Source organism: Podarcis gaigeae, assembly GCF_964106915.1.
Source record: "Podarcis gaigeae genome assembly, chromosome: 5".
In the NCBI taxonomy this organism is placed as follows: Eukaryota; Metazoa; Chordata; class Lepidosauria; order Squamata; family Lacertidae; genus Podarcis; species Podarcis gaigeae.
Window position 1 is genome coordinate 59,856,611 of NC_139681.1, and position 27,177 is coordinate 59,883,787.

Here is a 27,177-nt window from a genome sequence, read left to right on the forward strand (position 1 = left end):
TGATTTCTCACCTGTGCTCAAGAATGAGAACCAATCTACAATTGTAGGCCAAAGGAAAAGAACTTGCTTTATTGCTGTATGGTCCTGAACACAATAGGGTTACTATCATAAATCCTAGTCTGGAAATTTGCAGTGGCTTAGTTGCTTACACCACCTGGATAGTTTACTGAAGTGCTCCTTGTCAGGAAACACAGACCACTTTTGATTTCCCCCAATACCAATTAGATGCTATGGATAGAGGCTGGAGTATTACCCTGGCTGAATTTCAAGCACTTCTGGGCCCCATATCAGATGCCTTTAACAAAAGACAAAGAAAGCTCACATACTAAAAAAATTTATTTTCACGATAACAGTTTACACTCAATAAATACAAATACACAACATTATAAATAATAGTGGAAGGGGGAATTCTAGGCAAATGCATCCTAGTGCAGCAGCCTCACTGCTAATGGACAACGATAGGGAGAGAACAGATCTATTGGGTGAGCATCACCATGTAAATGTAAGGAAGGTGTCTTGTATCTTGCCCAAGAGGGTGTTCCAGAGCTCCATCAGCAATTATTCAATCTTAGCGTTCATTACAGGACTTTCAAAATGCAAACATTTTCCCTAACTGCCACAAGAGGGACATTTCGTTACAACATCAAACCCAAGAGCAGATGCCACCAAGATGCATCAGTTAAAACAAGTGGGAGATGGTTAAACAAGTGAAATGGTCCCTTCATATGTTTGGGTCTTGGCTCTACTGCTGTGGGGAAATTTAGAGTGCAAACAAAAGATCCGTTGAGTTAGTACTGGAAAGGACAAGGGGTGGAGCTGTTATCTAGCATCAGAAGGAAGCCTAGGAAAAAGAGAAAAAGATTTCTTAGTATAGACCTTACCCCAGCAGGATAGAAGATATCTGGGAACAATCAACCTGTTGCCCTTTCAGTGAGATTTACCATAGCTACCTTTTACATACAATGAGAAAGTGACCTGTCCTATAGAACCACAGAGTGGCAACACTATTGGAGACAGATTACAGGTACCTTTCTGGTTCTATTGGTTAAGCCAGGGATGGGACCTGTGATTCCAATGTGGCTTGACTAGGATCCCTGACTGGCTATACTGGCTTGGGCTAATAGGAGTCAGAATCCAATAATATCTAGAGAACCATAAGTTCCCCATCCCTGGGCTATGCCATTGACAGGTGAGTCGGGTAAGGAACCCAGGATGGGAATCTTTGTAAACTGGAAGCAAGCAGATTCCTTGTTCTTACAAGCTATTAATGAGTTGCATCTAATGTATTTGTGTTAGTAAGGTAGGTTAGGTAGCGCTGGATAGAGAAAGTACCTGTTGAATTGGTTGATAGTGGTGCAGTTCACTCCCACAGGAAGCGCACATACCAGATGGTCTCATTCTTCAGCTGGGGTCCAAACAGTGGGTTGGCCTGGGCCAGGAGTGCTATAAGCCAGCTGCAAGGGAAAGATAGGAAGGAGACATATAAACTGGATCACAACTCCTGCACTAGTGCTGAAATACAAAAAGTCATATTTTGCAAGTAACTGCTAGGTCATTTTTGCAAGTAACGGTTATTCTTATAAAGAGGACAGTGTCACTGTAGGAGGGATATACAATCTAGGGAGCAAGGTCTTCTAGTTCTTTAAATGTACTACAAGGAGATAAGATCTGCCCTGGTGCATTATGCCCGAGTGTGTGTAGCTTAGCATAACAGCTGAGTCAGACAGGATGTTAGGGCAGCTAGAACAGTCTAGTGCTTTGGTGTATGACCAGAGATGGTCTAAGGTTTGTTATGGGATGCAAAATCCACTCCTTGTTCATATATGGGGTCCTGGGAGCATCATGCATGAATGATGCTAGGACATATTGGAAGAGACAGTGTACCATGATCCAAGATTACCCAAAAGCTTATTTTATGAAAGAGAGGCAGGCTGTTTATGCACCTATGTGTAGAATAAGGACCTGGCAACTGTGAAGCAACTTGAGCATCTCCAAGGTGGTGTATACAGGAGAACTTCTTCTATTTGGGATTCCTTCCTAGATTCCCAATATTCATGAAGCAGCCACTTAGATAAAGTTATGAGGGTGGTTGGTTTCCTGCTGGGTACAACCCAGCCCTACACCCACAACCCATCTCCCCTATGCAATACTCACAAGAGATAGCAGGAAATGGCTGTAGTCACCAACATGGTAATAATTACTCTGTGAAGTGAAAAAATGAAAAAGAAAAAAGACTGAGTAAAGCTGCAAGCCTAACCCTACTTACCTGAGAGTAAACCCCACTGAATATATTAGGAATTACTTCTGAGTAGCCATGGATAGGATTGTGCTGTTACTGAAACAGTCAAGCAGGTCACACAGGAGAAAGGATTCCCAGATCAGGCACTCCTCAACGCTCTTTCTCCCTGCTCCCACACCCGGACCCCTATATACCATGTTCATAAGAGAAAAATACCCTAGCCCAGCCCTTTGGCTGCTATACTAGTTTGCTATTTGCAGGGTCGCTGGTGTTTCCAACGCGAGGTAGCACTCATAAATGTGATTCGCCCCCACTTGGCAGTCTGAAGCGATGCAAAGTCCCCTGTTCACAGCATCCGTGGATCAGGCCTCCTTCAAGGCCAAAGGCGGCTGCGGAGAAGGAAAGCCTGCGAGTGTCGCACTTGCGGGGGAAGCGGGTGCTGGTCCCTGCTAAAGATTTTGTGTGTGTCATGTCATCTCCCAATATATCAATATCTCTATATAGTGATCTTTTTGGATATATAGGTCATTCTCACATATCTATCTATCATCTATCTATCTATCTATCTATCTGTAAATCAATCTGTCAATCAATCATCTATCTAGATATAGATATTCTCAAAGCCTTTAGCAGGGACCACCATCACCCTTCCCTCGCAATTATAGATCACAATGCATATATTGATCTATTTGGCGATGACCGAGAGACCTGGCGACGGATCGGGCGGGCGGAGGCTGCGCGGGCGGGGAGCCTCACCCGCGGTTGGGCCCCTTGGGCACGAGCCACGGCCCGGCGATTCCCACGAGCCCCCAGAAGACGGAGAAGAGGATGATCGGCAGCGCGAAGCTGTGCGCCGTCATAGCGAGGCAGGTTGGGAGCGACTGACGGGATGAAGGACAAGAAGCCGCCGCCGCCGAGACCGCAAGAAGAGTGAGTCTCCGCTCCTCCCCCTGTCTCTTCCTTCGCTTCTGGTCCGGTCCGCAACCAATCAGAACTCCGTGCGCGCCCCCCGGTGTTTTTCCCCCTTCGCCACCCCGTATTTTGGAGCCTCGGTTCCGAATGGAGCTGCCTGTGTCATACCGCCCCCTGCTGCCTCGGAGGGTGTATTGCGAGGAGCGGAGAAGGCAGGTCGAATCTTACTAGAGCTGTTGCAGGCATGGGCATCGTATAGGCGTCCACTGGGGTTGGGGTAATTGCTCCCTCTAATGAGCCATGATCACCAGATTTACAGGTTTCTACTCCCCACCCCCCGCTCTACAGAAAGGTTATAAAATTTGTAGACCCAGATATGAACAAAAATGTGCAGGCACCAATCTTCACCTCTATTTTGTGAGAAAACTTACCCCTCCAACCTTTCATGGTTTCTATCCATTTTAGACCACTACTTAAAATATACAAAAAATCCTCTAAGTGGTGTACAGAAAACAAGCTGATCAGAAAATTTTACGAATATGATGTTATGTATAAAAATGTTGCATTACTGCAACATAACTAATACATAGAAACCAGTATCAGTTCCTTCTCCTTCTGACACCCATCCCCTCTCAGTATCCGGGCTCTCAAAAAGCGCATTCATTGGTTTCTAGCTAATGAATGAAGCAATGGATGACATTAAGGAAACTAGATCTAGCCAATTTAATACTTGAGTGAAACACCTGTGTCTCCGCTCTTGGGTTTGGTTTAAAACCTTTTATGCTGGTCTTCACTGCTGGTGAAGTGAATGCTACCCCACTGAAAACAATTCAGGTATCCAATACTGGCAAGTAATGTATAAAAGAAAAATGTAGCAGCAAAGACAGTAAGTAGTCCATCATCTTTCAAAGTCACATTTCATAGCAACCCCCCCCCCCGCCCCCACATCTGCAAACACTTTAAAAGATACTCTGCTGACAACCTGCCATAATTATACCAATATTGAAGCAGGCTGGGCTGGGGCTGATTTCATGTTAGGCTCATTTTGCCGAGAGGCAGCGGTAGGGAACTGCAGTAGTGTAGTACAACTCTGAATTGTAGGGTACATGATAGGGCTTTTTAGGGAAATGAAGCAAAGTGGGAGTGTGAAGTTGAGTTCGGGAAAGAATTAAGGGCTTCAGCAATGAGTGAAAAGCCATCTACCCATTGTAGCAGGTCAACCCACTGAGAAGGAAAGGGATAAATATGTAATACAAGTTTCTCAGGGTTCTACCCAAGTCTAGGAAGTCACCTGATCCACCAGAATTGTTAGCTATGTTCTCTGCTGCTAGTTATGTTTATTTACTCATTTGCAACATTTACTCTCCCCCTCCCCTCCCCAGAAAAAATCCTTTGTGGATATTGATGTTAATGAAACGTGTTCCAAATCAACCCACTCATGTGCCTGCTTGAAAGCTGCCACAGGCATCTGGTTGGCCACTGAGAACAGGATGATGGACTTGATGGGGCCTTTGGTTTGCTGCAGCAGAGTTTCTTATGAAGGTACATTGCATAGGGACATTGTAAGAACAGTCAGTTTTAAAATACTGAGAAATATTGAGAAACTTTTTTTATTAAATAAGGAAAGGATTGTGGGTCTTCTGCATGGTTAAATTACAGTGCACATTTCAATATTCTAATGCAAACAATTGCACTCAAAAAATTGCACTCAAACCCCATTCTGCTAAAGAAAATCCACAAACTATGCCACCCATCACCCTTATAATAGTTTTGAAATGCCTTCATTTGCTGTTCATCCAAATTTCTAGGCCCACTCACCCCATAATCCGTTGTCTATATCATGCCTACACAGAATGTAAAAGGCTCATGGCTTTAGCCTCATACAGACAGCTCAGCAGGAAGCGAGACACACCTCAAATGACCATCATTCTTGCCAGAGCCCACCTTGTCAACATCACACCTTAAGCAAAGCATGGTGATTCATGTTCACCAAGTTTTGCAACAAATCAGTTGAACTCATGACGTCAAGGTGCTGCTCAGCCTCGCCTTCTGTTCAAATTAAGGCTTTCAGGAAGAGGAGCATACAACACGTGGGGCAAAGGCAGCAACAGCAACCGTGAACCTTCAGCACTAGCAAAGAGGCTGGCTAAATAGAGAAGCAGCGTTATTTTGGGATCCGCTTCAGTTCATGCATCAGCCACAACGCCACACTGAGCAATACCAAGGAACCTGATTGATGAGTGGCTGCTAAAGGAGTTGGGACATACAGGAGAAGTGTGCTGATGCCCAGGGTAACCTGCAGAGAAGCAAGAATAAAATGAAGTTTCAGATGTAAGCAAAGTTTGCTTACAAGTATACCTGAAATGTAGAAGTATGTGCAAATACATCTGCATCGTATTCTTATAGCACAGAATTATACACAAAAGCTTCATAAGCAATTGGTATGGGGATTTTTATATGTTCTGTCTCTCCCCCACTGTAAATAACCTGCTACAGGATGAGGTAGCTGTCATAGTGCTTCATGATACAATGCTAATGAAACTGCACTGATGTTCCCCCTTTGCCTTCTCAGTTTAAACCCAGAAGCCAGAGAAGGGCAGTGACCATAGCACTGTGCAATATTTCCACAGAAGAGCACGACTGCAGCTCTATTTCCTCCCTTTGTTCTTCAAAGCCAAATAAATAAATAAATAAATAAATAAATAAATAAATAAATATTGGTCCCCACCAATTTTAGTTTTAAATACCTGAGACCAGCAACCAAGATAGCATTATCAGTGACAAGAAGGCAGGCACCTACCTGGAAGGAAGGAGAAACTTGCCATTCCATTAGAGGACACTACTGAGTGACAACTAAAAGGGTGTTTTAAAGGGCATAGTTAATACCTGGAGGTATGCCACAGCCAGTAAGGAAGCAACTGCCATCCTTGTCCTCCGTGGGAGAGGAATCCTCCGGGAAAACAGGTACAGACCTGTAATGGCTGTGACAGAGGAAACTCCCTAAAGGGAAAAGAGTAAATATCAGTGAGGGAACCAGAGAAGCTTTGCAATGACAACAAAGGGTTTAGAAGTGGAGTTGGAAGGGATCTTAAAAGGTCATTGCAGGAACCTCACTACTACAGCATCCCTGACCATCCAGCCTCTGAAAAAGAGTCCATCACTTCTGGGGCGGTCTGCTCCTCTTTCAAACAACTCATATCATCATTATGTACTCCTTAATGTTTAGACTAACCCCCCCCCCTTTTGTAACTTGCACCCTTTAATTAGAGACAGTGGAGATGGAAACCAGTACTTTAGGCATGTAAGCAAGTGCTCTACTCTGAGTTAAGAGTGTGCCTTCCCACACTCCCAGTTACACTGCCACCTGGAATGAACACAAACCCAAGAACAGCAAACCAATTAAAAAGAGGTGTTATCTAAGAGCATAAAGAGGAAGAAACATACCAGAATCCTGTGATCAAACTGCACAGTTGTGGGATTCTCAAATATGTTCTTCAACTTTGGGGAAAAGGCAAGGAGATCATCAGGGATCCAGCGTTCCCCCATCTTGGGAAATGAATTGTATACAAGACCAGCATCCAGTCCTGCCACAAATGCCCCTAGAGTTCCAGAGAAGAGAGTCTGTCACACCTGGAAGTATGAATGTAATAGAACAAGCCACCTAAAAACCATCACGGTGGGTGTTTCAGGTTCTTCCCTCAAGGCCACAAAACAGTTCCCAGTGATGTTGTCTGACCAGCATGAAGAGGAAGCATTTCAGTAACCTGGAATTGAAAACGTCTAGACCCTCCCAATGGGAAATCAAGCAAGAAACACACATCCCTGACCATGCTGCCTATTGCTTCTCAAAAGAAAGAGATTGGTGCAAAAGTGACAGGGACTTTTACCTGAGAGGGCAGTGAGAAAGATCAGGCCTGATGTTCCATGAGCAAACCTTCTGAGGCGCAGGAGTTGACGGGTTTCTGGTAACTGTCAAAACAGGAGGAGGATCACAAGAATATGCAATGGCCTTTTTATATATTCTAAAGGGAGTATGTGCAAAGGAAACTAGTGTTCCATAGGGTCAGCATATATACACATTTCCAATAAGACTCCTGACTGAAGAGGAACTTATTTATTTCTCTCTCAATGGCTGCATGGCCCTTAATGGACATGGCTTACATCCAATTATATCTATGAACCCAAATCTACCAAATTTTATAGACATCACCAGGCGTTCTTGGAAGCAGTCAGATAGCATCTGCATGCTTGATTTAATCCTGCTGTCAAGTCACCATACCCAGGACCAGATCCACAGGCCCCAGAAGCATCTACTGCCTGGATGTGTAGGGCAAAAGTGCATGGCTCCCTCTATGCATGGGAGTGTCAGTGCTAACAGAGTTCTTGACTGGTAAGCTTTGGTGGTGTTTCCAGGAACGTTATCTCTTTGACATTTCCCAAGATTTGTAATTTTCCTCTTCTAGGCTGATCACATATAGCATACAGTGGCAGTTTGGTCTGCACAGTGGCAGTGTGCCTCCCTCCAAAGGTGCAATTGGTGTACAGGCTTTCTTGGCCCAACTGGGACTCCATACATGCCCCCGGTCTGCCTCACTCTTCGCTTACCTTGTGCTGCGGCAGCAGTAATGAGAGTCCAGTCCACAGGCTGTAGCAGTAAAGAACAAGCGCAGAGCCCAGGTGTGCGGCTAGACGGTACTGACTGACCCGTGGGATATCATGAGAGTCTGGCTTTTCCTCTAATCCACTTTTTACCATATACCATCCCAATAGGCCCTGCCAAAACAAAGAAAAAGTACCATAGAGGCATGAAACTAAGACCACTTTTGCTCCTGCCAATATCATGTACATTCTCTTCCAAGGAACTAAGATCTAACAACACTCCAAGCTCCATGATCTGAAGCTTCTGCTGGGCTTCTGTGCAGCAGAGACCTAAGATCACATACAAATCAGCTCCTGAAGCGTGCAAAGGATCAATGCCTTTCATGTTCTATCTCAGTTATCTTGGGCAGAGTAATTTAATGATTCATTTAACAATTTCAAGGTCCCAGTGATCTTTCCTACCTGGAAGCAGACAAGTCCACAGAGGGCAACGACACGACCCTTCAGGGACCGGTTGAGGTAACCCTTCCTCCAGAAGTAAGCTGCTGGAAGGATGTAAGCCAGTCCAACAAGCCGTCCCCACATTCGGTGTGAATACTCCATGTACCAGATGAATTTGAACTCTGTCAGCGTCATGTTGTGGTTCAGGCTGTTAAGATTCAGAGAGAAGGTTTATAAAACAACAACAAACCCTGCAGTAAGGTGTAGTTGCCCATTCCCCTCTTTCCTTGAGAAGTTCTATCAAGAAGTAGCATTCAAGATACTCTTTTTTTCTCATTTCCCTTTTGCTGGGATAGTAGACTAGGCTTCCCCCACCACCACCAATTTAAATTTAGTCTCTAGGAACTTTGTTCAACCCATGCCTACATTTTAAATTCTGGGAATTGCTGGTAGTTTTGGAATTCTGCTTCCCACTCCTGCTGTGTCCGAGGAGGCTTCATCTCCCGCACGAGATGCCAGTCAACCATTGAAAGCCCAGACTCTGTCAGCCTGAAAAGGAAAGAACAGCAATGACATACCACTGAGGGAAGGTGCTATCAATGTGGCATATAATGGTGTGTGCATGTGTATCCATCTATCTAGAAAAGCAGAATGAAGACACAATGGGAAAATTTAGACACTGGGGGCAATGCAGATGCAAAGTCTGACTACACACAAAACATACCGGTCATCAATTCGATGCAAATATATATTGTTTACAATGCATTTATAAATTAAGGGTAAACACAGGCATTCAAAGGGCAGAGAGATACCAGAAGTTAGTTTAGGCCCACACACTGGTATGACCAAGAGGAAGCAATGCACCTAGGAAGATCTCTGCTGGTTGCAGAAAGATACAATCTATGACAGTTGGAGAACCATAGTGTCAAGGGTAAATAAAATATAGTAAAGGCTTGAAGAGGAGGTGCTAATTTTCCTTACCTAGTGACTCCACCCAACACCACAGCTCCGGCCACAGTCCCACTGCATATTAGAAGCCAGCGCCCTACAGCCCGGTTGGTCACAGCACTGGGGACAGGTGGTACCACCACTCTGGGATGGGAAGCAACTTCTGACACTACGCTGTGTTGTGACCGTCTCTGTGGGAGCTGCCACCACCGTTGGCATTGCTGAGGACAGAGAAGGTAGTGAGGAGCCTGTTTATAATTATGCCACCCCACTAAACATACATTTGCAATTCAAGATATGGAAGAGGAGAATTACTCAAGATGAATGAACTCTCTTTACTGTAAAGAGTTCACACCTGTGTTCACTACATCAGAAAGGTTGTATTCAGTGCCAGACATTATTCTACAAAATGCAAGGACAAGGATAAAGGACCAGATCATCAATGATGCAAGCACAGAAAAACTGGACAACAGGAATTCACTGAGATGCTCAGCAAAACTTATTTTTATTTTCAATATGTTCATATGTGTCCTGCTTGTGGAATATGCAGAAGCATTTGGCTGGCCACCATTAGCAGGTTTTCATATGTTATTAAAACGCTGAAAGCATATGGAGGGGAAAGTGTTCATGTTTTTACAGGGCCTGTGTCCATGTAATAAAATGTGATATATTCATAACTGTTATTTTATTTGTTTAAAACATGTATACACTACTCCTCATCTAGGTGGGACCAGAGTAGTTCATGGTATAGAACCTTAAAAAAAATATCCTATGAAACATTATACCTCTTGTTAAAGTTATATATAAAGAGAGAGAAAGCCTGCAACTTACACATTTAACTGGTGCACATTTAGCTATACACGCTTGGCAATTAAAAAAATAATTAAAAAGAGACCAAGCGTCCAAGGAAAAAGACTTTGACAATCCCAACTGCCATTGAACCTAATGTGTTTTGACTATCTGTGAATTATGATTTCGGCATGATTCCCAGAATGTAACTTGTAGGTATACAAGTGAAATATTTTGGCAGTCACCGAAACTCCTAGAGAAACAAGTTTTCAGTCTGCTCCCTTTAACGTGTCTGCTTGTGACAGGTGTAGACAATAGAGTCTGTAGTTTTCTTGAATATCCACCCATAATTAGAGTTCCCCACGTGGAAATGAGGTAGCATTGATTAGCACCTCCCACAGTGCAAAGGATACATAAAGGCGGAAACTCCTGGCATTTTCCCCAGCAGCGTCTCTTAGCGAGCGTGATAGCAGGTACGCAGCCTGCTCGCAAGCCTAAGAAACGAGGAGCCGCGGGGGGTCGCTTCGTTTTGCAACCATCGGCCGATAGAGGCATCTTTGGCCCGGTCCCCGTTGCTATGGAAACCAAGCGCCGCCCCTGGAGTACCTGGCCGGGGGACCCCGTTCCTCGTGGGGCCAGCAGCAGCCGGGACCCTCTTAGTGCCGCCCGCAAGAGCATCGCTCCTCAAGCTGCAACCCGGAAGCGACTCGCTCTTGACACGGAAAGGAATCCGAGCTATTTCCGGAAACGCCGCGACCGCGCACTCGGTGACCGCGACGCCACGTGACAGGTAGGACGGCGTCTCCTCTCGCGTGTGCGCCGCCGCCGCGCGGGATCCGAGGCCCCAGGGGTGGGCGGGGCTTCCTCCTCAGCTCAGGGGTGGTTTGGCGCAGAACTGCCGACATCCGCCGCGCCTCCGGAGCGGCCCCGAGGCGGAATGAGGAGATGGGACCGGAAGCAGGGCCTAGCAGAAGGGTGTGAGGGTGAGTGGGCGGAGGGACGGCCGGAAGGAAGCGCCAGAGATCCCGAGGAATCCCGAGGGCGGGGCCGGGGCCGGAAATCCGGGCGGCTTCAAGGCCTCCCTTTCCCCCTCCACAGAAGCAAGAGGAGCCAGAAATTTTAATACTGTTGTTCTGGGGGGGGGGAGGGGTACCCTGTGCACACTCACGGCCGCTATGTGCATTCAGCAAAACCAAGTGGGATAGATTTTATTGGCATTTTTACATATCAGTCCTTTGTGTTTAAAACGTAAAACCCAATTGAGTCCAAAGGGGTCCTTATTCTCAGGTGAGCGTCTGCAGGGTTGTAGCTATAGGCCTGAGGACTGCAATCTTGCCTGCACTCAGTTGGGCTTGCTTGCTCGTTTGCGTATTTATTTAATTTCTATATTTTTAAGGGGGGAGTTGAAGCGCTTTACAAGCTACATTGAAGCATCAATTAAAGCAATCCTGAATAAAATATAACGGAATAAAAACAAATATAAAGTGTACCTTCAAAGCGACAGTTAATAGGAAACTGAAACATTACCTTAAAAGATTTCAAAACAAAACATAACAAAGGAGGTCAACTACAGAATACACATTTAATGCACTATGTTACTGGCCAAAGTTCCATCTGTTGTTAGAGTTTCTAGAGTAAGTTCTGCATTTGCCTAAGGGAGACAGGCTGGCTTTGCTGTCAGCTGTTCCCACGCATCTCAACTTCATCTTCCTGCTGCAGAACCTGAATCCTCTGAAATATCTGGAGAAAGGTTGAAGGGAAGCCAGCCCTGCTCAATTTAGTATTCTGAAAGGAGGAAAAATCTGTATCACCAGCACAGACTTTTTATTCAGAATGTAGAATGCTACTTTAAAGTGAGTCAGACCTTAGAGCCATCTAGTTCAGTATTGTTTGCACTGACTTGACAGCAGTTCTACAGGGTTTCAAACGGAACAACCTAGCCCTACTTGGACTTACTGGGAATTGAACCTGCGGCCTTCTGAATACAAGGCACTACCGCTGAGCTGTGACCCATCCTTGAATCCTCCAAATTGGAGCCCCCCCTTCAAACCCTTATTCCACTTTAGATTTGTGTTAATCTGCAGAAATCAGGTTCAAAAGTCTCTTCTAATGATGCAGTTACATTAAGGACCACCTACTGAATAAACTTGCCAGTGTATTAATTTCTCCTGTGCCCCTGTAAGTAATGAAATTGATGAAGAGTTGGGATAGCGGAGGTTTATAATTCTCTCTATTGGAAGGTTCACCTAGTGCTGGGTTTTTTTGTTTTGTTTGTTTTTTGGTGCCAGATAAACATTTTTTAATTGCACAGGTCTTTTAAAATATTTTAGAATTTTCAGGTTTTTAGTCTTCTGATTTTTGTATGTGCCACTTTCACAGTTGCTTTTTTGTTAATTATTTGGTATTCTATATAATTTAATTTTGTATACTACTCTGGGAGACCAGGCTGAAAAGTGACTTATTTGGTAATAAACAAGCAAACATATAAACACACAGACAGATCTGTTCAGACAATGCAACACAGAGAACAAGATCCAGGGAGAGCAAGAAGGCAAGAGGATCAGGAGTTACAGCAAAAGTAGCGTTCAACTTCCCATGTGTTTTTTCTGTACCTGTTTTGAGCTGATACAGATCAAGCTTGATTTCTTCTTTATGGTGATACAAGTTTTCTGTTCTTATTGTGTGTACCCTTTAAAGCAGCTGCTGACAGGTTAAGGCTTTGTAAGGTTACTGGTGATGGGGAATCTATGAAGCTTCTATTTCTGAGAGCTGGGTGTGCTTGGGTGAGCAAGATGAAAGAAGCCAGTTAAAAGACAAAACAAGCGCTGGAGCTTGAGGTGGAAGGAATCGCCTCTCTCAATCACTGTCTGTCACTTTTCTCTGAGACAGAGCCTGATTGCCTCTGGTTGTGTTTCTCTTCTAGGAATGGCCAATGGCTTTCTCATGGAAGTATGTGTTGATTCTGTGGAGTCTGCTGTGAATGCAGAGAGAGGAGGTAATCCCATAAAAAAGATGGAAGATGAAATACGTAAGGATCATTGAGGGGTCTTTCTAGGCCAGGACACCTCTGAGTACACATGCTATATGTATTGAAAAGAGAGGCACACTTACTTCCCCAAGCAGTGTGAAACTGTTTTATGAACCCTTTTAGGCTTGAAAGGTAGGATATTAAATGTTATAAACTGCTCAGTAAGTAAAGACTTCCAAAGTTCTGATCTAGGTTAGTGACACATAGATTCAGGATATGCATTTATATATTTTAATTGCCTGCAACCCAATTACTCTAGCCTTTGAGAGTAGGGCAAACTGCAAATTTAAATGAATAAATGTTAATTGCCTTGTCTTCAGCTGCTTTAACTACTTAAGTTGTCCTGCTCTGTTTTGCTGCAGTGCATTATAAAACATGGGCCGAGATACTCAAATCACCTATTAATTGTTTTTCTTTCTTAGTTACTACCTGAGTAGGGGTTGAAGTCTATGTGGTGACCAATCTCACTCTTGGCTCGAAAATTTCCAGCACTCCTACCCATTGGTTTATTTTATTTATTACTTAAATTTGTTAGTTGCTACTTACAAACAAACATCATCCCCATACCTTAACACACCCAACATAGATACATTAAAACCAAGGGGGGGGGAGGGAGGGAATACTTTAAAAAACACTTCTAAATGGCCGCAGATAGTTAAAGGCCAAAGGCCTGCTTATAGAGGAAGGTTTTTGCCTGGCAGCTAAAGACATATAATGATGGAGCCGGGCGAACTTCCCTTGTTGGATTATAGCAAGGACCACATGGTTTCTTCATTATGTAGATCTCTGTTAAAATCTTGCAAACCACTTCTATTCAGAGGTTTAATGTGTGACCCTGTTGCAGGTGCTGGCCGCCTTGAACTGTGTGCCAACCTCATGGAAGGAGGAACAACACCTACTATAGGTGAGTTGGCACATACAAGCCAAGATCCAATCCACCATTTCTCTGCAAGATGTAGCAGTACTGAGCAGCCAAGCAATGTGGAGAAATGTTTGGACCTTTGCCCTCTAGGCCCTCTGTTCCTGGAACAGAAAGAAAATACCTGTTGTTCTGCTTGCTCTTTTTGTGTTCCTCTGTGTCATCAGCACCTCCTGGTCTTTTTGCAAGACAGGCTGTTATTTAATCACCCTATTTCACCTTCCTTTCTTCAGCAGCCCCTTCTCCTAAATTCTGCAAAAAGGGTTTGACATCTGCCCTGTTCTCTTCTCCCTTGCTTCTCTTAGACCCAGTGCTGATGGTCTAGCTCTGGGATGGGGAACGTGTGGCTCTCCAGGTGATGTTAGACTCCAACTCGCCTCAGCCTAAACAGTCAGTGGTCAGTTGATTGGAGTTGTAGTTCACCAACATCTGGAAGGCATCTTCTTGGCTACTCCAGACATAGGCAGAACTGAGCTAGATGGCTCAGTGTTCTCCCTTTGTATAAGGCATCTTGCTATGATCCTAAGTTCCTCCGTACCATGTTCTAGGTTTCACTTCTTGTCCATCTCATAGAACAATCCAGTACATAACTGACACCATGTCCTAAACCTGTTTGACTGCAGGCCTTTTGCAAGTGGTGAAGCAGTGTACAAGGGTGCCTGTATTTGTGATGATCCGCCCCCGTGGGGGGGATTTCCTCTATTCTGACCGAGAAGTGGAGGTGATGAAAGCAGACATCCGACTTGCCAAGCAACATGGGGCTGATGGGTTGGTGTTTGGAGCCTTAACTGAGGATGGACGTGTGGATACAGAGCTCTGCACAGCGCTGCTGGGTGAGCAGGCTTTACTTTTCATAGGGCTTATTTGGTGCTTGAGTAGTGATTGTCGTACAGTGCCACCAGCTAATAATTCAAATTAAGAAATATTTCCTATAGGCAAGAGGCAAGATCCACGAGATACTAGAGCCTGCCTCACTATACTGAGCTATTCATTCATTCATTCATTCATTCATTTACAGTATAAGAGAAATCAATCCAACCTTCATCATGTGATCCCAGGGTGGGTTACAGCAGAATAAAAACAATGCAGCACAATTTATAAAAACATAACATGATGCCAAAATGACAACAGCGCTTTAGCACCAGTCGTGCTCCTAGAGCAGTCTACACCAAGCTGGTATCCTCCAGATGTTTGGGGCTATAACTCCCATTAGCCCCAGCTAATTTGACAAAGGCTGCTCTAGAGGGAGGACATTCCATAGGTCATTCCATAAATGAATGAATTATTCAGATAAAGCAGGAGCCAAATGCTGTAATGGTTGGGATGAATGACCTTTGTTTGTAAGAAGGGGCACTGTGCAGCTCTGATGGAGAGAGTGATAGGTAGCCATAAATTCTGCACAGAAGGAAGAATTATCCAGAAGAATAGGAAACTTTATTGAAAGAATGATAACTGTATGGTTTTTCTGGACCCTCAAAAATGCAAAGAAAATAATTACTAGCTATTTTCTCTATTTAACTGAAACGGACAGTATATCTTCTGAAGAAGAATTAGTCTTTCTAGAGGAAGCCTGTCTTCTCCCTGCATGCCCCCCCCAAAAAATTGGCTCTAGCTAGGTGAAGCCTGTCCTCTTCCTACATGTCCCCCCCCCCCAGAACAGCACAAGGAGGAGGAAAGGTGGGAAAAGTTCTGTGAGGCTAGCTGAAATACAGCAGCTAAACTATTTTAACCAGAAGCCAATATCCATTCACTCCATGGTTGATTATTCCACACGCTACCTAGGGAGAAGAGTGGATACATCTTTAGTCTACACCTGGATTACTTTCTAAAATAAGTGCATAAGCCAAACATGTGTGAGGGGTTTGATACACAAAATGAGAAAATAAATGCCATACAAAGAGCTAGCTAGTGGGCAGTCTCAGTGGAAATGAGAAAAGATGATGAATCCATATTGCAGAAATGGTGTCAGATGACAACAGCCACTTTGGTTGAACCATCTGGAGAAGTTTCCTTTCTTTCCAGGGCCAGTAGCAGAAGCATTGCCTTCACAAAGACAACCCCTAAGCAAAGGTATACTAACCATCTGGGATCTGTTCTTTTTGCAGCTGCTTCCCGCCCTCTGCCAGTCACCTTCCACAGAGGTGAGTTTCTGCCTGCTGGTTTCCCACAGACATCTGGTTGGGCACTGTGAGAACATGATGCTGGACTGGATAGGCCATTGGACAGGTCCAGCAGACTCTTCTTACAGAGCTTGGAGTGGGGAATGAAAGCCGGACTGCCCCCTTGCAGGACGTAGGCTCAGGCACAATGGCCTTACCTTGGTGGGGGGGACTATGAGAATGTTCTCTGGGAATTGCACATATTAGGTCTGTCTACCAGGGATTTGGGACTAGGCTAAAGCCTGGAATATGTCAGTAGATTTGCTTTCCAGAAGATTTGGCAGTAAAGACTGACATGCTCCATTTTTCTCAGCTTTTGACATGGTCTATGAGCCTTTGGCAGCCTTGGAAACGCTAATATCGATGGGCTTTGAACGGGTCCTGACTAGTGGCTGTGACAGCTCTGTTCTAGAGGGGCTGCCCTTGATAAAACGACTGACAGAACAGGTGAGGTGTCATCTCTACCAAATTTGTAAGTCTCATACACTTTTCTTGCCTACAAGGAACTGGACAGAGTGTGGTGGGGACAGAGAAATGCCAGCTAGCAGTCTTTCATGGTCTTCAGATGGGTGAGGGTTTTTCAACGATTAAGGGTAAAAACTGGCCTCCCCATTGAATATACAGAAACTGTTCCTTGCACCTTCTGATACAATAGCTTCTTTCAGTATTGCATGAATTCCCATAGGCTACCGCAATAAATTAGCTCCCATCTTCTCTTTTAAGTATACAATATGCGCATGGCACACCCATATCTCACACCTGTCCAGCAGAATGCACAACAGACAAAAAAGTCTACGAAGGAGTCACTCAGTTATTTTAAAGTTGCTTCCAGTCTCTAACTGCGGGACCTGACATCTTTCCGCAGGGCCTGCAAGACAGAGTTGTTCCACCAGGCCTTTGGTCAGGGCGCAGCCTGACTCCCTCCTCTGGCAACCTGCACAGAATATTGCTTAATTGGTTGCCATTAATTTGATTTTAATTAATTTTTATAATGAATATTTTGAATGTGTGATTATTTGATTGTTTGATTATTTGATTATTGTTAGCCGCCCTGAGCCCGGCTTCGGCTGGGGAGGGTGGGATATAAATAAAATTTATTATTATTATTATTATTATTAACACTGGGGTGAAGTTGAAGCAGTCCTGCTGATACTGATATGACAGCATATAGTTTCTGAAGTTCAACCATCCCAGGATGGGGGTGAAACTTGGTAGATCCTCAGTTGTTTGACTTTGCAGAGGTGAAATATACACAATGATAGACAAATGTGGGAGCATACTTTCCTAGAGGAGCATGTAAGAAACTCAATGTGACAGTATTACTTGGAGCAAACCCTTTGAAAAGCAGCATTAAAAAATGAAATTAAATATTGCAAATAAATCCATTCTACATCTTCCTTAACAGAATATTTGTGCTACCCATTTGGTGTGTTTTCTCCTGTAAGCAAGACCACTAAACCCATTTTCCCTTCCTTTTCAGGCTAAGGGCAGGATTGTTGTAGTGCCAGGTAAGACTCTTCAATGAGTACCACTTGTTGGCATAGATCAGAACTCTAGCACCAACCAAGCATGTTGTTAGGCAGCCCCACTTGCTCAAGTGGCAAGAAGTCCAGGAACAGAGCTTTAGGGTGCAATTCCCTTTGGATGAGAGTGCACGAAAGACTTAATCTTCATAATATTTACTTATTTGCAGATATAAAAACAGACAGAGCATAGTAGAAATAGATGGATGTCACAACTGCTTGAAACTGCATTAGGTTAAAGGAATAGTGTGGACACCCACGCACAACCCCTACCTGCTTAACTTGCTGCTGTAGACTCTTTGCCTCTGTCAATCCAAATTCAAGTTGCTTCTAGCTATCTGTCCCTTCCTTAAACTCTTATAGGTATGGCATTATGAAGGCAAAGATTTCCAGGCATCAAGGAACATTAACTAATGTTCCCTTATCGTGTTCCTGAGTGATCACTAACTGTCAGGCAAAACAAAAGCAGTGGGCCATTTGCTAATCAGCAGCTAAACTGATAAGATAATACCTGATGGGCATCTGCTCCCTTCCAGAGGCATATTTAGGAGCTCTACCTGCTTCAGAGCTGTGAGTGCAGCCTGCATTGACCCTAAAGATTAGCCCCTGGTTCAGAGCAAAGGGATTTCTCCCATCTATTTAATGACCCAGAATGTAGCTCTGTCTATTCCTGCTTAACTTCATGTTTGTGACTGAGTGATGGGTTCTCTCCACCAGGGGGAGGCATAACCGAGAGAAACCTGCAGAGAATCTTAGAAGGCTCTGGCGCCTCTGAGTTTCACTGCTCGGCGCGCTCACTCAAAGACTCAGGAATGAAGTTCAGGTAACTGAGCAAGTTTCTATCCTGACTTACTGAGGGGCCCAAGCCTTGCTTCCATCTCCCGATGCAGCTCCACCGTTTGGGGTAGTAACTTGACTAAGAACATCTGGGGCACTGGAACCTGACAGGTGCATTTAGCTGGGAGCAAGGCATCGTTGCATTAGGGATGGACTTGTGTCTGTAGTTCATAGTTGCAGATGCAGTGGGTTAAGGTAGCACCCAAAAGGCAACATGACAGCAGATTATGGCCCAGTGGGTAGGACTTAGGATGGTTCTTTTTCCGGCTCTTCTAGGTCCAGGTTCCAGACAGTAACCAAAGACTTGTTGGTATTCTTTTAGAAACCCTTACATTACCATGGGGGCCTACCTCTCCACACCTGAATATTCCATCAAGGTGGCCGATGTGGCTAAAGTGAGGACCCTGAATGCAATTGCAAAGAATATCCTGTAGAACAAGCTACTGTGGGCCAGGAAGACCCAGAGCCCTGTGACCTGCGCAATCCATAGACTTAGACATTTCAACCGCATCCTTGCCAGCGCTTAAAGGACATGGGTCAATCAAATGAAGAAGCCTCTGCTTGTTTTTCTCCTATTCCCACTTGCTCCACAGCGTTTTTTCCTCAGATGTCGTAATGCCGTTTTGTCTGTGGGGAGCAAATGACGGGGAGGGGCTTAATTAAAGGGGTACTCGCCATCGGGCAACACTCTCCCTGTTAAGGTCTCTTCTCAAATAAACCCTGAAGCCACTCCGTATCACTGTGGCTTTTCTTCCTGTAGAGGCCACGGCAAGACTTTGAACTGCTCCCAAAGGAAATGGGCCAGGGTGGGGGGGAAGAGCACATTCGGTGTTGCAGGCTTCCTTCATCCCACCTCAGTTTGATTGGAGTGGAAGACTACTTCTTTGAAGTACATAGAGGAAAGTGGTAAAGCAATACAGTGGTGCCTCGCAAGACAAAATTAATCCGTTCCACGAGTCTCTTCGTCTAGCGGTTTTTTCGTCTTGCGAAGCAAGCCCATTGACGACTTAGCGGATTAGCGCTATTAGCGGCTTTTAGCGACTTAGCGGATAAGCAGATAAGCGGCTTAGCGGCTTAGAAAAAGGGGGGGAGGGGAAAAAACCCCGCAGGAACTCGCAAGACATTTTTGTCTTGCGAAGCAAGCCCATAGGAAATTTGTTTTGTGAAGCACCTCCAAAACAGAAAACCCTTTCGTCTAGCGGGTTTTCCGTCTTGCGAGGCATTCGTCTTGCGGGGCACCACTGTATTGCAATTGCAGGAGGAGGAATCTCTCTGAGAGGGTTAGAGAGCAATCACAAGGTGACCAAGCACTGCAATTCCGTACACCTGACAGCAAAATTTCATTGTTGCCTGGTTCTGGATTCTGTCCTACAGAAGTCATTAGAGAGGGTGAAGTTTCTATGTAATTTATATAAAAAAATTATATACCACTATTGATAAAAATGCCAGAGTAGTTTGCAACAATTATACATAGAACCACACAACAAAAACCATATTGAAAAGTTAAAATCAGAAATGAGGTAGCTTTTACAGAAAGATGTATTCTTGATTTCCTGCATGAACCTGTTAATCCTTATTGGCAGAACATTCCACAGTGCTGGACTGATGATGCTAAAGGCTTGGATGCTTGTTGTCAGATCTCCACCAATTTGGGGAATGACCAATGACGCTCCTGCAAATGATCTTAGTGACTGAGCTGGGATATAAGGGTTCAGGCGGAACGAGGCCAAGGGAAGCCCCACACAGAGCACATTGCAGTAATCCAACCTCATGTTTATCAACACATGGACTACAGTAGCCAGGCTGCAAGGTTGCCCTAAGGGCTTCATTTTCTTGCCCTTATGGCATTTGCCGCCATTTGCATAGCTTCATGACAAGCAGGGCAGCTCCTCAGGTAAGTTAACCTTCCAGAATAATCAGTATCTTGAGGAGGAGCAGACGTTCAGAAAACGTTTGAGGTTTTATCTGACTCTGGTAAGGGGAGTTTAGAGATTCATAGATTGTGTAAGAGATAGTCATGTGGTTTCTGCTGCTAAAGGCCATTGTGGATCTCACACAATGACTCACAAGTAAAGCTAAGCCAAATCATGACTTGGCACAAATTCTCTGACATACAGAAGAGGAGAGATTGTGATTGCTCCTCTGGGCCTGCCGCTTCAAGCTAAGCCTGGGCCCATGTCTGAAGCAAGACAAACTATGGTCTTGGGCTTACAGCAGGACTAGAGAAGGAGCAAAGCAGATGTGAATTTTGAGAACCTGTGTGTCTGATCTATGAAATTCAACTCTGTGTGTCTGATCTATGAAATTCAACTCTGCCCCCCTCCACCTTTACAAATAAAAGTACCCTGAGAAAGGGGAACACCGTTGCAACAGCCTGCCATTAACACCAATTTGTAGGAAGGAATATGGGCCCTTCCCTGTGTCTCAGCTTAAGGCAGAATTGGGAGTTAGAAAGTTGTCCATTATGGAAAGGTGGTCTTCACTTCCCATTTCCTAAGGTTGTGTTGTGTGCTCCTGAATTTTAACAGACTGCTGCCATACAGATAGGGACACTGTTTATAATATGATGAGATTTGATTAACTATCTAATAATTAACCACGAGGGATTTAAATTGCATGTTCCGTGGACATTGGACCCTTTAGTCAGGACTATGAATCACAGTCGGTTCTGGGTATATTGATTGTATAAAGAATGAGACAGCAGAATCTCTCTTGCCTTTTTTTCAGTTCGTTTCACGAGCACTTTGGGTAAGGGGGGGGGGGAAGACACAAAATGAGGTCAGTATTACTGCTGGTGGTTTTTGTCTTTTATCCCGAGTAGTATTTTCATAGTTCCCGGCCCCCCACCCCCTCCAACCTGGTTTGCTCACTCTCAGACCACTTTTTGTGATTCAGTACTTCCCAGATTGAGATCTATGGATCCCCCAGTGCGGTACCAATCTGATGGGACACTAGAACACTCCATGACGCTTGACTGGCTGTGTAGGATTACACAATGGGGATACCTAGCTGCTGGAATGGGGAAGACTCTGCTGCATACTTTCAGAAACCCCTTGCCCACAGAAATCATGATGCAGAAGAACAATGGGGCAGAATCAGACCGAGACAGTGCTGGAAATCTGCGGAGGTGGAGAGTAGCATAGGAAATTCCCTAGTGTGGAAAAGGGTAATGGTTGTCTTCCCACACTTTCTTCCCAGGCATTATTCAACTTTATCATCACTGGGGAGTGGGTCTTAGACTAGTGGTGAGTCAACTTGAGGGATCTCATCCAAGACAGCACACGTTGCTGCCCACCAGAATCCATGCCACCACTCTCCTGCAGTGTCTCTGGCAATACCCAGGCAGCTCCTCTGCCTATGCCATCCAAGGTTCATGAATTTGATCCATGGGGCTGACTGCACACCAGGAGTTAACGATTAATGATCTGTTGTTTAGAGGCTGTGCCCAACGCCCCTCGGTTGAACCTGTGAGACTTTCATCCTGCTCAGCCTCTCTGGCTGATAGATAGGTCGGACAAAGGCAGGAGGAAGAAGTGCCTTGCCATGGCAGCAGCCTTGGAGCAGTACTGTGGCTCAGTTTTCTGGGTGAGTGGCTGTTTCTCCCTGAGTGGATGGTAGCTCAGCTTCTGGCAGGGATGTCCCACTGTAAACTTAAAGGCCAGAGTGCAGTGGAATGTCCTGAATTGCGGGAGGATGGCTAAACAGCTCTGTTAGGGCTGTTTACTTTGAGAGTTGGGACAGTGGTGGTGTGTTAGTTCTGTGTGCACGCTTAGTAAAAGCAATGCCTGCAGTCTGAATGTAGCGAGTCTGGGGTTTTACAATGAACAAATACATCATTGTGTTGCTTACTGCTCCAGTGGGTGCACTGAGCATTGGAAGATGGGAGAGAGCTGGACAGTCCTCGTGGCTTGTGAGGAGACCCTTCCCAGGCAGAGGGCCTCCTCAGTGGTGGCACCTTCCCCTGTGGAGCACTCTCCCATCAGATGTCAGGGAGATAAAGACTTATACAACTTTTAGCAGGGAGAGACAGGCATTTGGGGGCTTTTTAGCAGGTTCTCCCCATGTTACACAATTTCACTTATACATGTGAGGGCCTGGAACATAACCCCTATGCAAGTAGAGGGGTCACCTGTATAATAATACAGTGGTACCTCGCGTTAAGTACTTAATTTGTTCCGGAGGTCCATTCTTAACCTGAAACTGTTCTTAACCTGAAGCACCACTTTAGCTAATGGGGCCTCCTGCTGCTGCCACGCCGCCAGAGCACAATTTCTGTTCTCATCCTGAAGCAAAGTTCTTAACTCGAGGTAGGGTTAGCGGCGTCTGTAACCTGAAGCGTATGTAACCCGAGGTACCACTGTAGTGTCTTAGAGGGCAGGAAGGCTCCAAAGCATTAGTGGAGATGTTAACACTCCATGTATGATACAATCATGACCGTTTCACTTGTACCTCTGACTCAAATGATTCACTGTAGAGAAAATAGGAGGGTTCCTTAATCTCACACAGAAACGGAAGATGGGAGCACTGTTAGGTGATCTACATTATTGGGCCGGCCACATAGTATAGCAGAATGCAACTGGGGGGGATCACGTGCTTCATTCTATATGTAAAAAAACCCTTTCCTGTTCATGAAATCTATCACTGGAGTTCTGAATGTGGGCCTCTTCCTCCACTACTCCCTCAGCTGAAATTAAGTCTGAAAGAATCATGATCTTGTAGCCAACAGTACTGGTTGTGCTGTGTTGTGTGTGTGGTGCCCACAACAAATTGAGTTGACACATATGTCCATCTTAGGCAAAGGGCCCATCGACTAAGTGTCTCTTTGATGTGTTAGCTTCCCCGAAAACATTTCACCTGGTTCAGGTCCTCTCCTGCTCCATTCTGAAGTGGTATGCTCCCAGGGCTTTTGGTACTTGATAATTATGACCATGTAGGTTAGCTGTTGACTTGAGGAGTCTCCAGTCCTTTGCATGATCTATATCACGCCACATCCCTGTGATGAAACAGTGAGGAGCTGAAACAGTGAGGAGTTGTGCGGGTGACACAGGAAGAGGATACATATTCTGTACTCCAGATCATGGTTTTGCCCCTAGTCGCAGTGCGACTTTACACTGTCCTGACCCTTGTAGAAGGAATTTATTTCCATAGATTTCAGTGGGAGGTTTTAATTTAAAACAAAATACAGGCACGCCCCCAACAATGACAACAACTGTATTGTCCTGCCCATATTGTCACAGCAGAGCACCCAATTACAGCACATCATTACTTGTATATAGATCCCATGTTGACAGATTACAACTCAAGAGTGTACAACATGGGGTTTGATCAGCCCCAGGGGAGCGCAGTCCACTAGTACTTCCAATGATTGGCAAGAGCGCCGCAATTTGGTGTTGTACAGGGTGCCACTGAAATTTGAGACACCAAGGTCCACCACTGCCCTGTGTGTGTTCGTTCTGTTCCAAAATGGTGCTTCCTAGAGGGATGCCCTGGGGGCTGGCAGCAGTGGGGTCATTACTGGCTTTGCCTCCAATGGGACACTTTCACATCATTTTGCATGTTGTACATCATGGGAATGTGTTGTTGTGGGGCTCTCTCCAGTGTAGATTCGTTAGCTGTTTCCCCTGTTTAACAATTAACTCAAAAATTCTTTACAAATACAAACCCTAAAGAGTAATGCAAAAATACTAAATAATTATATTTGCTCCATTAAAACTGCTCAACCAAGCTGCTTGCTGAAGTTTCATTAAAGGGAACGTGGGCTGCAATCATTGCGCTGTAAGAAATAGATTTTTCTACTGCTGTTTTGATCCCACTGTGGTAAAAATGAAATCCAGTTTTGTTCTGCAGAAATAATGGTAAATGTTGAATTAAGGGGAAGAAAGGATGTCCAAATCAGTTTGAGAGTTAAACGCAGTATCAGCAATGTTAGCTCACACAGCATGTACATCATAAACCATCACCCATATAGATATCCCACCAGGGTATCTCTAATTGATAACTGCTTTTATTAGATAGCATGTGCAACAAAGGTTCAACGCAATTACATGCTGGTAGTAAACACCAGTGCTGTGTTATGGTGAATACAAACATTGACTTTTGCCCACTTGAAAATGTCATTGGATTCTAACACAAAGCATCACTAACTGGCTTGATTGCAGGTGAGTCATAATGGGTTAGCATAAGGATGAGTAAGGGTGGTTGTAAATCAATGGAACAAGAACACCCTCAGAACAGCAGTGGAGATTGGAGGTGGAAATCAGTTATCCTGGGGTTGTGTTATGATGCATTGGGGCAAATGCAGTAAATCTTTGGCAGATGTTATAGTATTGTATTGGGTTCATGGCATGTGGTGTGGTATTGGAATTGTGGCAATTGCTGTCAATGTTTACATGCTAATTGTCTGTGTAGATCCACAGTGGAACTTGGGACAGAGATGTAAGGCAGGAATGGGGAACCTGTGTCCCCAACCACCACAGTTGCTGGATTGCAGCTCCCATCATCCTCGACCATTGGCCATGTTAGTTGGGGCGGATGAGAGTTGGACTCCATCAACATCTCGAGTACCACAGGCTCTCCATCAATGGTGCAACGCATAGTGGTGTGGGGCATGGGTACATGTGAAACTATGTCAGGTAGTACATGTGGGCTAAAGATCTTAGCAAGTGTTGGCATATGCCTTATTTTCTTGTTTTTGATGCTTCCAGAACTCTTCTTTCCTGGACCGGAATGATGCCGACCTGCCACTCTGCTTTGAACAGACTGTTCTGGTCTGGATCCCCCTGGGCTTCCTCTGGCTCTTTGGCCCAATGCAGCTTCTCCACATCTGCACATCCAGGATGAAGAAATCATCTGTCACAAGAGTTTACCTCATTAAACAGGTGGGAGAGAAAGGTGTGCCCCGGAGTTAGTAGCAGGGTGGAAGCAAAGGGCATGCAGATCAAAGGGCAAAGCAGTTCTCTTGGAGATGGATGGTGGTGATGTGAGAAACCCGGAAGGGGTTTAATTGAAGTAGAGATCTCTGCTAACTGGGAAATGTGGGTGGAAAGAGCAGGAAAGCCGGAGGGTGGGATGAACTTAAGTGTCCTCTGGCCAGAAGCCTTTAAACCATGTCTTGCTTATGTAATGCCGTCACGATAGTGGTGGTGTTTAGTATATACAGAATTGTTAGGAATCAAGTAGTGTATTTACTGTTGATATAGTTTGCGCTGTGATTGTTATAAGAAGGAATACTCAATCAAAACTAACAAACATATACATATATTTATATATTATAAATAACACAGGGATTTTTATATGTGTTTTGAACCCGCTTTGAGTGCATTCCTTGCAGGAAAGGGGCATATCAGTACACTTTATTTTTACTTGACGGAGGGTGTGATGCCCAGCAGTGCTCCTGGGCCACTTGGCTCCTGTGGAATGTGGCTTTGCCCAGCATATGTAGCTTCTCCACGATGGGTTTAGAAGCTTGCAACCTTATTCTCCTAGAACGTTGCAGGTAGCAATCTGACACTTCTGCTCTTTCTTTGCCAGGTGCTGGCTGCCCTGCTCTTACTGATGGCCCTTGCTGAAGTGCTTTTCACTGTTGCCGAAGACCTTGGAAACCTCTCGCACTCAGCCCCTGTTAGCCGAAACCCAATTGTCCAGTACTTGAATCCAGCACTCTACTTCATTAGTTGGGTGAGACCTCTCCTTCATTAAACCATGTCCTGGAATTAAAGTGTCCTTTATAAAGAACAAGTTTTTTTCACCACAGAGGTACCAACTCCAGTTTCAGCCCTGCTGTCTCCATTGGGCTGTGTGCTAATACAAGTCCTGAGACCCAGAATAGTATCTTGAAGGGAGGGGGTTACATTAGAGAAAAAACAAGGAAGAAAAGAGTCAAATGCTCCCCCCAAAAAATGCCAGCGCTCTGATCTTCTCTGATCTTTAAAGCAGCTGCCTGAAATGGCTTTTTCTTTTTTTAAAGGGAGATTTAGGATAATAATAAATTTATTTATTTATTAACCCTAACCTTATACCACAACATAAAAGAGCAGACACTAGAACATAATAAAAAGTGATCCCACACTAATTCCCCATCATCAAACTCCCATATTTCCCAAGTACACCATGAAAAGAACACAATAACAAGGAACATTAAGCTGCATATGAGAAAACAACAACAGTGGCTGCCCATTGGCCCAAGTCCTCTGGGTGGTTTAAAATACAATAAAAAACAGTGGGACAATATCAGTACAAATATTCAGTGAACAAAATTTGTCCATCACCCTCATATTACTCTCAAAGTGCTTCTCCACGAGGGTAGATCCCTTTCGCATTGTCCCTTCAATGGCAACCTGCTACCCCAAGGTGCATCATACACCTCAAGTCACATCTTATTTGGTATGTCCCTGAAGATGGGTACCTGTGTATTTTCTCCTGTGGGGCAAGTAGCAGATTTGAGATGAGGCAGCATTTATCAAGAAAATACTACAGGGAGAAAGGGTTAAAAACAGCAACCAGAACTGACAACCCAATCAGATTCACACCTGCCCAATACCCCTTCCACTGGTATAAAAGTTTTTATATCTATATCTATATCTATATCTATATCTATATCTATATCTATATCTATATCTATATCTATATCTATATCTATATCTATATCTATATCTATCTATCTATCTATCTATCTATCTATCTATCTATCTATCTATCAATATATTGATATATAGATATAGATATACACACACACACACACATATTGATTTTTAATTGTATTTTTATTGCTGCTACTATTTCTT

General features: G+C 44.5%; 4 protein-coding genes across 8 annotated transcripts in view; 2 read left to right on the forward strand and 2 right to left on the reverse strand.

Annotated features, from left to right (window-relative positions):
- Positions 1 to 318: 318 nt before the first annotated feature.
- Positions 319 to 3,269, reverse strand: ATP6V0E2 (ATPase H+ transporting V0 subunit e2). The gene is made up of 4 exons (XM_083740129.1): positions 2,996 to 3,269; positions 2,155 to 2,202; positions 1,333 to 1,454; positions 319 to 841 (listed from the first exon to the last, which is right to left on the reverse strand). Exons 1-3 carry the CDS (start codon positions 3,097 to 3,099, stop codon positions 1,361 to 1,363), a joined length of 246 nt encoding a protein of 81 aa, XP_083596255.1. The 5' UTR covers positions 3,100 to 3,269; the 3' UTR covers positions 319 to 841; positions 1,333 to 1,360.
- Positions 3,270 to 4,745: 1,476 nt separating this feature from the next.
- On the reverse strand, positions 4,746 to 10,660 carry COX15 (cytochrome c oxidase assembly homolog COX15). Its single transcript, XM_083740071.1, has 9 exons — positions 10,535 to 10,660; positions 9,173 to 9,360; positions 8,618 to 8,740; positions 8,213 to 8,399; positions 7,757 to 7,924; positions 7,039 to 7,120; positions 6,596 to 6,750; positions 6,038 to 6,151; positions 4,746 to 5,447 (listed from the first exon to the last, which is right to left on the reverse strand). The coding sequence occupies exons 1-9, from the start codon at positions 10,604 to 10,606 to the stop codon at positions 5,316 to 5,318; spliced, it is 1,221 nt and encodes a 406-aa protein (XP_083596197.1). The 5' UTR covers positions 10,607 to 10,660; the 3' UTR covers positions 4,746 to 5,315.
- Positions 10,649 to 19,130, forward strand: CUTC (cutC copper transporter). Of its 5 annotated transcripts, none has more exons than XM_083740077.1 (9): positions 10,649 to 10,718; positions 12,852 to 12,923; positions 13,801 to 13,860; positions 14,499 to 14,708; positions 15,981 to 16,016; positions 16,348 to 16,481; positions 17,515 to 17,542; positions 18,275 to 18,380; positions 18,717 to 19,130. In XM_083740077.1, exons 2-9 carry the CDS (start codon positions 12,854 to 12,856, stop codon positions 18,826 to 18,828), a joined length of 756 nt encoding a protein of 251 aa, XP_083596203.1. In that variant the 5' UTR covers positions 10,649 to 10,718; positions 12,852 to 12,853; the 3' UTR covers positions 18,829 to 19,130. The 5 variants fall into 5 exon arrangements, with proteins under 5 accessions (XP_083596203.1, XP_083596200.1, XP_083596201.1 ...); XM_083740074.1 differs by lacking the exon at positions 10,649 to 10,718 and adding an exon at positions 10,778 to 10,911 and having other exon boundaries at positions 16,345 to 16,481; XM_083740075.1 differs by lacking the exon at positions 10,649 to 10,718 and adding an exon at positions 10,778 to 10,911.
- Positions 19,131 to 21,211: 2,081 nt separating this feature from the next.
- Positions 21,212 to 27,177, forward strand: part of ABCC2 (ATP binding cassette subfamily C member 2) — a 31,100-nt gene continuing 25,134 nt past the window's right edge. The window contains exons 1-3 of the mRNA XM_083740036.1: positions 21,212 to 21,979; positions 25,099 to 25,272; positions 25,925 to 26,071. Coding sequence (XP_083596162.1) covers positions 21,938 to 21,979; positions 25,099 to 25,272; positions 25,925 to 26,071 — 363 coding nt within the window. The 5' untranslated portion in view covers positions 21,212 to 21,937. The remainder of the gene's footprint in view (positions 21,980 to 25,098; positions 25,273 to 25,924; positions 26,072 to 27,177) is intronic.

Coding starts and splice junctions, on each gene's coding strand:
- ATP6V0E2 (XM_083740129.1), bottom strand. CDS start 3,099: ATGACGGCGCACAGCTTCGCGCTGCCGATCATCCTCTTCTCCGTCTTC. Junction 2,203..2,995: donor CCCAAGGGGCCCAACCGCGG/GTGAGGCTCCCC, acceptor TTCACTTCACAG/AGTAATTATTACCATGTTGG. Junction 1,455..2,154: donor GCCATTTCCTGCTATCTCTT/GTGAGTATTGCA, acceptor TTTCCCTTGCAG/CTGGCTTATAGCACTCCTGG.
- COX15 (XM_083740071.1), bottom strand. CDS start 10,606: ATGCTCTTGCGGGCGGCACTAAGAGGGTCCCGGCTGCTGCTGGCCCCA. Junction 8,400..8,617: donor CAATTCCCAGAATTTAAAAT/GTAGGCATGGGT, acceptor GAATCTTAACAG/CCTGAACCACAACATGACGC. Junction 7,121..7,756: donor TACTGCTGCCGCAGCACAAG/GTAAGCGAAGAG, acceptor CTGTTTTGACAG/TTACCAGAAACCCGTCAACT.
- CUTC (XM_083740074.1), top strand. CDS start 10,866: ATGAGGAGATGGGACCGGAAGCAGGGCCTAGCAGAAGGGTGTGAGG. Junction 17,543..18,274: donor CAGGATTGTTGTAGTGCCAG/GTAAGACTCTTC, acceptor TCTCTCCACCAG/GGGGAGGCATAACCGAGAGA. Junction 18,381..18,716: donor GACTCAGGAATGAAGTTCAG/GTAACTGAGCAA, acceptor GTATTCTTTTAG/AAACCCTTACATTACCATGG.